Below are 13587 nucleotides of genomic sequence, written 5' to 3' on the forward strand. Positions count from 1 at the left end.
CCACCTGTATACTCTCTCACACAGACAAATACATACACACTGTAAACTTCTGTCACTGCCAGATGATGCACCTTCAGAAGCTTTTCTTACACATAAAAAAGCACGTAGGATGCAGATTTTTGCCACTGCTTAAACAGATAACTAAAATTTATCTGAACACTCAGACAAACCTGAGAACTTTGCATACACACCAAATCCAAGGTTGGGCACAATACTCTGAAAAAGTAGTGATGGCTGAATACTGAATAGACTGTCCTAAATATATTCAGTAATGCATTCTATAACAATGAATAAAGAAGTAACATATTCACAAAACATTTACAATGCATTTATAGTACATATGGGAAAACCCTACTAATTGTTTTTTTTTTATTTATTTATTATTTAATTCATGCTTTTCCTCGCTGGCAGTTTTCTTCATGTAATCCTTCTGTTAATATGTTTACTTAAATATTTACTTATTTAAATGAGGTTACAAAAGTATCACCATTATTTTAGCTTTCATAGCCTGCTTCAGTTCACTGCTGCCCCATAATCCCACTGCCCTTTCAATCTATTTAAACAATTTGCCTGGCAAAAAAACCTGCACGGTTTCACGGTCTCAGTCTTCTCAGGCTTTAAAAACTTCAGTGTTTGTAAAGAAGTCATTCACCTTTAGAGTATGTCTTTACACACCATGCACAGATTGTAAAAGAATAAACAATCACTGACGGTGTTTCTCTTAAAGATGGTATAGGTTTATTACATTTAGTGGGGAAGTATTCTAAAAGTATTCTCCCAAAAAATGTAAAAAGTAACTGTATTCTGAATACTGTCTTCACAAAATGTAAACTCAATAGAGATTTTTAATTTTTGGTATTCTGAATACATATTCCCAATACTTTGCCAAATCTAGGGCAAATTTGTGCAAATGTATACAACTGGCATACACTTACAATCAAGTCAATCATTCTGAAATAAAAATATCCATAATGTTTCATATGCTCTCACTTTAACACCATGGTTGCAGTTTAAAACTACAACTGTGTAACTCTTACTTAAATTAATGTTACACTGTAAAACACTGTACACATTTACATTAATTATTCACCAAATTTTTCTGTTCTTTTTTTGCTCTTTTCTTTTTTCTTTTCTCTTTCCTTGTCATCGAACTTATTCTCAACAAGTCACTGAAACAAAATACAAAACGAAACATAACTTCAGGGAGACCAAAAGCCCAAAACAACAAACAAAAAGCCTAATAACAAAAAAATATAAAAAAATATAACTAACTTACCTAACAAAAGACACGAAAAACAAACTACAAAATCTCTACCCTCACTACACTACCCATAAACAAAGTCTAACAGATCAACATAAAGGGCAGGTCACCCCTACGTTTCCTTTCTAACAAAAAAAAAAAAAACTACCATCACATCTTTACTGACCCACAGGAACCTGTAGGTCAGTAAATGAACAAGAAACCGGTCTGTCGACTGGCGGGCAGCCAGGGGAGCGGAACCGTGCGAGACCGAATAAGAAAACCGCTCCATATTGCTCTGACATCAAAGGCCCTTTATAACCGGCGCCAACAGGAGCAGCCAACCACACGCCGGGGAAACCGAGACGTCAATCACAGCAACAAGGTCCACCTGGAAACTAAGGAAAAAGGAGAGAAAGAGCATCCAAACGCAGGACGTAACACCTAGAATTTAGCCTCTTTGAAATTATGCAAAATACAGTCAGTTAGGTCTGTCCAAACTTTTGACTGGTGGTGTGTATGAATACACATAAGAAATACATATACTGTTCTCACAAGTGATCAATGAAGTGACAAAGTGAAATGACATATATAAAATATTACCAGTATTATCATATGCATGTATAGTGTCCTATGATTATAAACAGAGAAAGAATTCTCTCAATTCTCAGTGGCTTTGAGTTGCTCAACCACCTGCTAAGCCACAGGAGAGAGTCTGTAGTTAGATTGAGAGGGCCTAACAGGTTTACTGTTAGTTAAAGGTTATAGCTGCATGTTGTCCCTTAGTGTCCTCATTCATCTCTGCCACTACCATTAACATCACAATGCCAAAATATTGGATTTACAAGAGAAAATGTCCTCAAAGCAGCTAGCAACTGGGGTACCCACAGTCCAGCTAATTACCTTCACTGAACACATGCAGATCAAGAGACAAATAATGGCATGTTATGGACTTACAGGTCTCACAATGAATGCATGGGGAACTAATTACAAAGTTCCTAAAGTGCCCACAAAGCAGGATAATAATATTCTTGCTTTCAATTTAAATGAAGACAAAACACTGCTGGGAGGTTTGAAATATCATATTTCAGAATCCATATTTTGTTCAGTTGGTTTACAGAGCAGCATGTGGTCTGAAAGATTGAAGGCTTCAGTTTTTGTCATTTTTGTTTTTGTTCCCCTGCAGTAACATTTTATATTGTTTCAAGTTACAACAATATAACAGGAACTGAAAGGGGCATCAATAAAGAGGCGGTGTTGTACTGCAGTGTTTTTTTGGTAAGGCTAATTTTCATGATTCTGTTAAGATACATTTTGTGATAAAATTTAGATTTCTAATTATTGCTCTTGCATGTATACTTTGATCTTGATTTCCATGAAGAACAGGCTGGAGCTGTGAGATGGATATATTTGCACAGCAGTATCACAGCTGAACTTGACCAGTAATGGGACTCGGTTATTAAAAAAACATAAATAAATACTTGCATCTCTGCAATATGAAACAGCTAATTACAAATACTGATTTAAGTGATTAAAATAAAGTAAACTGTGTGGTAGCAATTTGTCTAATACCATAAATAAACTGTTCAATTTTTGTTTAAGTCAGAGAGTTATTATAAAATTCTTTCAATAACCACTTTCCATAACAGTTTGTCTGAAGTGACCCAGGACTTATGTGGGGTCCTCTTTACACACAGCGGCTCAGATGAGTTTAAGGGTGGTCACTGCGTATGCATTATTGTGAACCATGATATAGAATCCATCTTTCTTGCTATTTTTGTGCTGGGTGCCTTGTGGTTTATGTGCCTTGCACGGCGCTCCAGAAGCCCAGAGTTTAAATAAGTTTAAACTCTAAACAGTCACATAGCCTACATCAAACAATTTTTGTTTTATGCTGACCAATCAGACGAATGTTAAGGCAGACTTTCAGTGCTAGTTTGGTGGTTACAGTACCCTAAACTGTATGATTTCACAAATCAAAATAAATCATGACATAAAAAATGAATTTTTTTTAAATGAGCTCCCTTTTCACACCACACTTACTAGTTAAGAGTTTTGATTACTGATTGAATGTTCATTACTATCTTACTATAACTAGGTAGCACAGCTGATTGACAGTTATGACTTAGCAGTTGAGATAGATGCAGCCAGAAACAGCCTTAAGAAAAAACACAAATGTGTAACGCTCATGATGTATGGCCATTTTCAGATCACTGTACAGCTGTAAGAACCACTTACTATAAGTACTACTTATAATAAAGGTGATCTGCAAATGATTAGCAAAAAAAAGGAGAAATGAAAAACACTAATCATCCTCACAGACTCTCTACCACTAAAACTACTACAAAAACAAGAACTAGCAGTGAAGAAATGTGCTTATTAAGTGTAATAAAAATTAAAACACCTTTAAAAAATGAAAACTAAATCAAAACATTACAAAACTAACTAAAATAAAATGGACTTACTGACTTTTTTCAGCGTGTGGATCCATTGTGTCTTTGGTCGTCTTTAAGGAGCCGAGCTCAGTCTATCCTGTGTTTACTTTTATTCGACACTGATCAAATACCAATGATCATATTGTGTGTCATAATACAAAACACTAGAACTTTTATTTTTTTTATTTAGAAACTATACCAAAACTAAGACTTACTTTTCAGAGATAAAAAACAAAACTAACCTTTAACAATAACAAACCAAACAAACTTAAAAACCAAAGTGAAAAACCATGATCAGACCACAAATTCAAACCAGGTAACTTAATTGTGATGCATAGTTCAGTTCTCGCCATCTGCTTGAAATGTGGGTCTTTTTTTTTAAACATGGAAGAGCATTGTTTTCTGAGTGTTACAATTCTGATAGTGGCGCATAGCAAATTAATCAAAGCCTCAGATCTGATATGGAAGTGCGAGCAGACTGATGCAGTGCCAATCTGTGGCCACTTCAGCATGATCAAAGGATCAGCCAAATCACTTATAATCAGACCGCACAATCTCAGCTGAGATGAAATAAATCTGCCTCAAAGATGAAAACGTGACAGTGCTAGAAAGAGAGGAAGGTGGGAAGAAAGGTAATAAAGATGGAGCTGATGATCAGAGGAGTGAGAGGACAGATACAGGGGTTTTTACCCCCTCTTGCCTTGAAATTTCTGTTGCTGTAAATGTTTTAGAGTAGCGTTTTCTAGATGGTTGAAGATGTTCAAGTATGTAACATACTAACCAAAGCAACTTCTTTGTTCACTCATTTTTTCCCCTCTTTGTATTTTGATTTATTCATTTACTGAACAGTATATATATATATATATATATATATATATATATATATATATATATATATATATATATATATATATATATATATATATATATATATATATATATACATACACACACATGTTTACATTTACAATTTAATTAATTGTTATTAACACAATTAACACAAGAAATTATTTTTAACATATGGCAGATTCCAAGTTTATGATTTTTCTCAGTGTAACAGAATAATATACAAGTAATAAGTTTGCAATGTGCAGCTGTATCTAACCAGCTTAGTCAGAATGGTGAACATTAAAGCTTAGACCTTTTAGTTTTGGGATGAGAGTGTAATGAAGATTCTTTCATAAATAGTTATACAGCCCTGCACTGTGTTACTTGGCAGATAGTAAGATTGGCAGATAGCTAGCACCCTTACACCGAGGTAATCCTGAGGTAATTGCAGAGGTATCAGCAGATGACTGGTGAATTCAGTTCTAAAAATCCTTCAGTCAAACATTTCCGTGAAGCCTGTGTAGTCAGTGCCAGGATGTGGGTGTGGGCGTGATCATAAAGCTTCAAAGGAGGGTGATGTGAAAGAGCAAGCGAAAGTGCAGCATGGCAGGAGATACTAAACAATTTGGTTCTATCCAATATAATAATTATTTCTTTTGTTATGATTCAAGGTATTCCTGTTTCTGAGGGGTGTATTAAGTTTGTTTTCATTCATTCAAGACATGTGACTATGAATTTAACACTTAGTATTCCTTTGCCAAGATGATAATACACACCTAAAAATGTTTGATTAGGTGGTAAAGCACATAGCAGAGCTGTTTTCAATGACACCTTCTGCTCTTCAGAATATTAGCACTGTGCAAAGACAAAGTATATTTGAAATGGTAACTTTACAGGAGGTGGCAAAAGCTTTCTTTACTTTCAGTGTAAGTCAATGCAAAGACATTTTATTCCAAGCAATTTCAGAGGACATCTGAGCTCAAATTATGCTAAAACTAAAAATCGCAAAAAATAAAGATACCACTTTTTTTTTTGTTTTGTTTTGTTTTTGGACAGCCATAATATCCTAGTTTGAGAGCATCTGGCACTTAGATTGTCCCACAGGTTTTCAGAGGTGTTTACATATGGGGACTAAATAGCTTCTCCAAAAGCAATCAGGAAAAAAGCTCAGAAATAAACTTGTCTGTTGATAAAGTGGAACACATTAGGCTCTAAAGCCAAACCAGCTACAGCAGAAGGAGAACTTAAGCCATTCAAAATGCATACTCATTCTTTAATGGTGTGATAAATCAACTCCTCTGCGGTGTCATTAAAAGTTATAGGGCAAAGCTCTAAAATGAGATTTTTCAGATTACATTTTCAATCTCAGACCATTTGAGATAATGTTAACTTTTCTGTTGGGTGCCATTTTGAGATAAAATGAGATTTTCTTAAGTGGTGACAAATCCTCTTACTCTAGGTAACACTGGGCAAGATTCATGTCAGAGTTGAATTTCTTCCTCACTATCCATCTGTCTCTCTCTCTCTTTTTCCTTACCTCCCTCCTCCTCCCTACCTTTCCTGTATTCATCTCTGGTGGTTCTGCCTTATCAGCAGTCTATATTCTGCATGCTCAATCGGCTGATTTGTCAAGGGTGACTCCGAAAGATTCTGATAGACACTCAGCAAATCACCCAGTTGATCTAAAATATCGACCCACCACAAGAAGTCATTACGTACAATAATGGCAGGAGGGACCTTGAAGATGCGACTTAATTAGGTTTCAAATGTCTTCAGAATAGGTTCTGAAAGAGAAAGAAATTCTTGTGCATCAAATGGCAAAACATTATTTTGCAAGTCCTACAATATGCTTGCTTCACCAACTGGGACATTACACTGACTAATTTGTTTGGAGAGATATTTTTGTATTTCTTGAGGGTGTTATACAGAATCAAAACATCATTGTGTGACCAAAAGCATAAATACTTAAGTAATTATAGTATGGTACTATACTTAAGTACTAGTACATTTCCCAAAGACAAAAAAAAACTTTTACTCCATTGTGTTTAGGTCTTGACATATATGTTTCTAACCTGGTCCTCAGGGCCCCTCAGACGGTCCACAATTTTTGTTTATTCTTCTGTATTGCAAGTTGGGTTGGATCAAAAATGTGGATCAAAAATGTGGACCATTAAGGGGACCTGAGAACCGCGTTAGGAGTCACTGATTTAGACAATCAGTTGAGTTCACATGCATTCATTCAAACATTCATTCATTTAAAACATCCAATCAAATTCATATCACGGTAGCATGAGGCTGTTTAACTACTATGCACATTTTCTTTGTGCAACAACGGGTAATATCCATTACTCCCACACCACACTCTGTAGGCTACACTGCTGAGGAAGACAAGGAGTGGGAGTGTAGTAGTTGCTGAAGGATGGCGACTGAGTGAGAGATAACTCTGCACAATGTGACAGCTATGATAGTGTTATGTGTGCATACAAACCTTATTGTAGTGCTTTATTGTAAAAAGGTTTATGGAAAAGGGTTAAGACAGAGGAGACTTGGTAATCTGGGTTATGTGGAGCATAAGCATCTTGTGCTCAGCATTAAAGTTACTTTGGTATTACATTTTATCTGTTCAACATAATTCACTGGCACAATGCTCATACTTTCACTTAAATGTAGCTTCTCTGTACTTCGTCAACTCAAAATTTACCCTTAAAAACCATAAAAGTAACCTTTTTGTCAATTTTTGAGCTACTGTGTGTATAAGTCTCTTAATTCAGTCATATTATTTTAATCTCCATCTTGGATGATATAATGTTGCGCTGAAGCATGTAAAAAAAGTGAGACCTATACAGGCCAAACAAGTCTTTACGTGGCAGCTGCAGATGTAACGCAGTGTTAAGTAAGCCTCTCCAAATAAACAAGGAGTGAAGCTCTTCCTTCCTAGCCACTGTTATGACTAATGTATGTACACCCCCTTTCTTCTCTTTCTCTTTCAAAGTTTGTAGTAGATATGTGCAGGTAGCTTGAATAACAAACAAATAAACAAACAAAAAAATAAATGTTTTAGTTATTTAGGAAGAACCAGAAAGCATTAAGCCGTATTCCATTTGCCTAATCTCTTTCTAAACACCAAGAAGATAAATTTCATCATTAATCAAAGCAAATCAGGGGTGTCCAATCTTATCCAGTAAGAGCTGGTGTGGCTGCAGGTTTTCATTCCAACAAAGCAGGAGCACCTGACTCTACTCGTTAAATCAGTTGGTCTCTGTCTTTGATCATTTACGCTCTTTTGATCATTTTGTGATTTGATCAGCTGAGGTCCTGCTTTGTTAGAATGAAAACCTGCAGCCACACTGGCCCTTTGCAGATAGGACTGGACACCCCTGGTCTAAAGAAATGTGCCATAATTCTTGCCTGTAAACATTAGTGACTCATATTTTGCCTTCGATCATTTTGTGACAGGTAGTTGGGACTTATTCTATTTCTACCAACAGTCACATCTTTTTTCTCTTTACATTACTACTAACTGGAAACTGGGGGCTCAGTGAGAGGATAATAATCGGCAGGGTTTTGTTAGGCAATTCCCTACAGCAGGAGTGCCGAGTTTTGTTTGAGCAGGGAAATCGCCAAACGGAACTGGACTACAGCCCTTCAGAATGGAAATCGGCATTGAAGCCCTATTGAAAGACCAGGCACTTTGCTTTAGTCATCAGTTATGTTCTTGGGTACTACTTCCATATCAAAACAAGCAAAATGATGGCAGTTATAATGTCAAAGTCTGAGACTGCATCTATGGACCCCAAATGAAATTATTCTGATGGAATTTTTCCAGATGACATTAAAAATAACTTAGTGCAAACTGCATTTAGAGTACAAGTAGGTCATCTATCTTTCTCTTTATGGGCTGTTGTTGCAACAAGAATGAGAATAAAAGTAAGTGCTAGTTCTGGTAAAATGCTTCTTTTTTGCATATATGTGATAGCAGTATTATCAGATATTGATTCATTTTTATTTTTATATATAATGTAAGGGGTCATCTCTAATTCCCTACCCTTACCAGTTTTCCTTGTTCACACAAAAGTACCACAGATCTACATAGAGTTTGTGGTCTGTTGCGTCACCTTCTGAGCTAGCTCTCATTAAACAATATGGCGTGCCGGCGTGACAGGAGTGCACAACAACTATCAAAAATGTTTGCACCAAAGCAGGAAAAGTTGTTAAACTACACTTCTGCTTGTTAGGCAGTGTTTCTGTTGATATGTTGCCAAAAACGCTCTTTTCATGGTTTCTTATAAAGTGTTTTGCCTTACCTTCAAATAGAAGTTAAAGCAGTTCTTAGACAAATAAAGGAGGGGGAATTCAGAGTTGATTTTAAATATATCAGTAGTTTGGAATGTTGCATGGATATCTTCTGAAAGGAAACATGAAATACAGAAAGAATGATGTGATATGAACTTAAACGGACACACTGGTCATTTCTGTATCTGTTTCTGTTTACTTATTCACATCATACAGTGGTGCAGTAGTATGTAGAGTGGGATTTTCTACTTTAAAGACTAGGAAAACCCTTGCCTGATGACATATTCCGAAGGTGGAAGGAATATTTCACAAGTTCCAACTACATGGGGTGGATTTTTGAGGCCAGTGTATTTTTATTTTTACTTCATATTATTTATTTATTTATGATAGCTGGTGAAACAGACGGGATGACTAACTTTAAAAATCTAAATGTCTTATTGCAGCCATATAACTATAGTAACTGTGTTCAAATCAATGTTACAGTGGACACACCAGATTACTTAAACAATAGATATGACATACCAGATGAGGAGGACACCAAACTAAAAGCTAAAGCTAGCAAGGTGGCTGGCTATCGTGATACCGTACCTCAGTCTGGCTTCCAGCACTGGTTGAAAGTGTAAAGTGTTTATCTGATACTGTTTTCTTTACAATTTTGTTTGTTGACAGGCACGAGTTATACTAATTATTTGGTTATATCTATTAGCATCTTGCTTAGTGGCAGTCAAGACTGGCTGATACCACAAAGATGCACGCAGAGTATTGTAGTGAAAGAACACTGAGGAATAAAACAATAACAATATTGAAACAATATAAAATGGCTGCACTAGAAAATACTGCATATCATGACAAATAACATATTAAGTAAATGAAATTCTGGTTTTCTATTAAGCATTCCAAATAGGCCATAGCAGAAATGAATGTAGGGAAAGTGACATTAGCTGCTTCATCTCTCAAAGCTGCTCAAGGCCCTCATACAGCATGCTGGTGTTTCTAAAAGCAAAAGCAGAGTGTCTGTTTCTGAGAATCACTGTGTCCTTGTATTGTACTGTGAAGAACACACAGACACAGACAGAATGTTAAAAAGGTTATTTAGTATCATTACTGTCCTTTGTGTCATCAGTCAACATGTAAGTAGAAATGTTTCTCATTATGCATTACTTACAGGTGCACAAGATTGCAAAAACCTGTTATGATGACCAGTAGTCCTGCAGGAGAAATATTTTAACTCCTCTATAATGACTAATGATTTGCCAATTGTTTTTACTCAACTTTCCTCACCAGAAAACAAAGATCTCCACATACGACAAGATGTGGGAGTTCATGAGCAGTCGCCGGCATTCAGTCATGGTGAAAAGTGTGGAGGAGGGGATTCAGCGGGTGCTCACCTCAGATTATGCCTTCCTCATGGAGTCCACCACGATCGAGTACGTCACACAACGCAACTGCAACCTCACCCAGATTGGAGGCCTCATTGACTCCAAGGCATACGGAGTTGGCACTCCTATGGGTAAGTAACAAAATACAATTCAAAATAGAAATAAAAGATGCTGCGCTGCAGCCAGTAAACTACTGAAACAGTCTGATTTTTGACATGTAAGCAGTTCCAAAATTATGATCTAAACTTCTGATTTTCACAAAACAAGGTAAAACTCTGATATGATTGTGTCATTTTGAAAGCCAAATGAGAGCGTATGCCTTTCTAATTTTAGATGTCCTTTAAAATTGTGTTTTCAGAACTTGGTGTCATTCTTAGTTATATGCTGATAAATGGCATAAAAGTGAACTTAGAATTAAAAATTTCAACTGCTGTGATGAAAAATCAGTTGATTAGCCTGATTGACAACATAATGCAGTGGTGCCATAATATGAACTGATTAATAACAAACTCACGCAATTCACATCTGCTCTCAATGTGAAGGCTTATTGGCATATATCACATCAGTTTTTAAAAAAAGCACTAGTCTGCATCAGTGGTTGAATATTGCTGTATCCTGATGGTAAATGTTTACTGTGTACCTCTATAAATGTGCAGGGTGGGATGACTTTGTGGACAAAGACTACAGGGACAAATTTAATCAAAGACTACGGTTTGAGGGTGTAGTCCTCTTTGCCCACAAAGATATTTTTCTTTATGTAACATTTATTTATTTCAGGTCCCCAATTTAAAAGGTTTTATTATTGTGGGGTTATAATAGTCAGGGTTACATTTTGTTTAAGGCAGGTTTCTGCCATTTTCTTTGAGCTCAGTAAAAGCACAGGGGAAAAAGTGTGTGTTGGGCAAACATGCAAGAAATAGACGAAAACATGAAATAAATAAGTGAATGAAGAGGGTGACAGGAGGCATTTCCACTGCTATGCGGAGGAGCAGGATTTGATTATCAGGCTCAGTAGCAGATTGTCTTAATCCTGTTATACATGCAGCCCCTGGCTGCATCAGCCGCTGAGAAAGGAAAAAAAGGAAAATTACTCTACTAAGTACCTGGAAAAAAGGAGACTTCTCAGCATAAAGACCACATGCAAAATTCACGAACTTTTATTTTAAAAAATACATAAAAATATATTAAGCTAATAATTTCATATTTTAGGATAGTATTTTTTGTCATATCCGAGATGCACATAAGTATGCACTATTCTATGTACTTATCAAAGTACATTGCGCTGCACTTATGCTTTGCTTAATTCTGTATCTTTCTTTCTTAGCACTGGATTTTGTTTCTGGCCGCATTCTCTGAGAATACAACAAAACACTTTTGTAAATCGTCCAGGCTAAATGTAGATGCTGTAATGCTATTCATTTGTTCACATATTTTTAAACATAATTTAAAGCTGCCCTTTTCTTTATGTGAACATTTCATGATGAACTGAATAATACGATTGGTCAAAATGAACTTGGATAAGATCTCTTTCCATTAATATACATTATAGATGTCTTTTTCTTCTTCTATAGCATTACCCTCTAAGAGATACAAGAACATGTTACCATAGCAGCAATATACAAATATATTATGCATAAATATGTGGTTGTTTCAGAATTTGATATTACCCAATAAAGTTGCTATTTCAAAGACACAAGGCTTTCTTATGACAGCAATGATATACAGACTTATTTTGCATAACTATACAATTTTGGAAATGATGGAATGATGCTTTTACTGCTGCTGTGATCAATGTTTAAGCCATAGGACCGTCATGTATTGAATGCAGAAACACAAAGCTCACAGATGAGAGGAGGTTTCTCTTTTTTTGTTACACTTTTGCCACTGTTTGTGCTCTTATTGTTGTGTTTGCATGTGTCTCACACAATGACACATTCTGCATTTTAAGAAGCATTGCTTTGAAAGCACAAAATGACTGAAATTTGAAGAGGCACCTTGATGTGAGAATCAAAGGCCTTTGGACCACTGCTGGAGGCAGACGGCATAGCCACCACTGACATTTCAATGAGTCAGATCAGTGGGAGGCAGTCTGGATTCCAAGCAACAGCTCTTAGTGTTAGCGGCCTGTGAGCTTTGCCATATTGTTTCCAGTATGCTGTTCTTCACAGTGTCTGGAATGTCTATAGCTGTAGGGTCACCAGGGACCTGTTTCTCTTTGTGGTGGTCTGAGGTGGTCTGCTTGCTACACAGTGTTCCGTACACACACATATGAATGCAGCCCCAGTGTGAAATCTACTTCATCTCTCTCAGCTGCTTATGCCAGAGAGCCAGTAAGTCTACAAGCAAGCACAGATAATGTGTTTCTGGTTGGTAGAGTGAGTGTCCTGGGATCGCATTGTGGAGAACACACACAGGGCATTTGGAAAAGGGTGTTTAGTATTATCTCTCCCCTGTGTACCTTTTGCAGGCAGCTCAGTGTGAGGCATTTAAATTGCTAATCCTACCCTTTTAGTATCTGTTACCATAGGCAGGCTGTTCTCCCCATCCCAGGCTCCATTTAGCATATATATCATTGGCTTTAACAGAGCGCGTGTGTCAGGCTGCATTAATAACTGGACCTTTAATAGTGCTGGATGCACAAACCTGTCTGGCAAGGCTCCCCACGCTGTAGTTTAAAGGTTTAAAGCCTAAACTGCTTGAAATTGTGTTTCTATGTAATTTAAGATGCTTGAAATGGGAGAGGGTTGATATTTTGTTTAGAATTATTTTTAGACCATTTACACTTAAATTAATAAATATATTAAGCATGACTATGAAGGCATAGTACTGGGTTTGAACGTTAACCACATACACAGAAACAGATGAAACACTAAATATCAAACATCTTAAAGGGCCAGTATCCCACAGTTTGTTTGGAAAATTATTTTAATAATAATTTTACTTTTAACATTGTCATCTGTAAATGAATCTGATTGTCATACACTGTGCCTTATTCAAGATTTAAGATGCAGCACAAGCTGAAACACTATGGCTTCAGTGTGAGTGGGTGAGGTTTGCCTGCTGTAGGCTGAATAGACGGATATATGTAAATGTGTTTTTTGTGACATCAGAAGAAAAAAAAAGTTTCAGAATTTGAAACAAACTCTTATTTAAAAAAAAAATTAACCTTTTAACAGTTGCATTATATGTTAAAAAGGAGGTCCTCCCAGACTTTGCTCATGCTGATGTGAGACTGACTACATTCTCAAACACTGAACAAGATAACAGCATCTCAAAGTTACATATAGCAGTGATTTTTTGAGAGCAATGAGGAATGACAAAGTAGCCAAGAGTAACATCAGGCAGCTAAGACGATCATGCAATTTTTATACACCATCACACAGGTTCTTACACTCACACAGTGGTAAACCCT

The 13587-nt window shown here is 36.4% G+C and overlaps 1 protein-coding gene across 2 annotated transcripts in view; it reads left to right on the forward strand.

Moving 5' to 3' along the window:
* The window catches only part of grik2 (glutamate receptor, ionotropic, kainate 2), a 162735-nt gene that overhangs the window by 134299 nt on the left and 14849 nt on the right, over positions 1 to 13587 (forward strand). For both annotated transcript variants that reach the window (XM_017708225.2, XM_037536747.1), the window contains exon 14: positions 10081 to 10306. In XM_017708225.2, the coding sequence (XP_017563714.1) occupies positions 10081 to 10306 (226 nt within the window). The remainder of the gene's footprint in view (positions 1 to 10080; positions 10307 to 13587) is intronic.

Source organism: Pygocentrus nattereri, chromosome 3, assembly GCF_015220715.1.
Source record: "Pygocentrus nattereri isolate fPygNat1 chromosome 3, fPygNat1.pri, whole genome shotgun sequence".
In the NCBI taxonomy this organism is placed as follows: domain Eukaryota; kingdom Metazoa; phylum Chordata; class Actinopteri; order Characiformes; family Serrasalmidae; genus Pygocentrus; species Pygocentrus nattereri.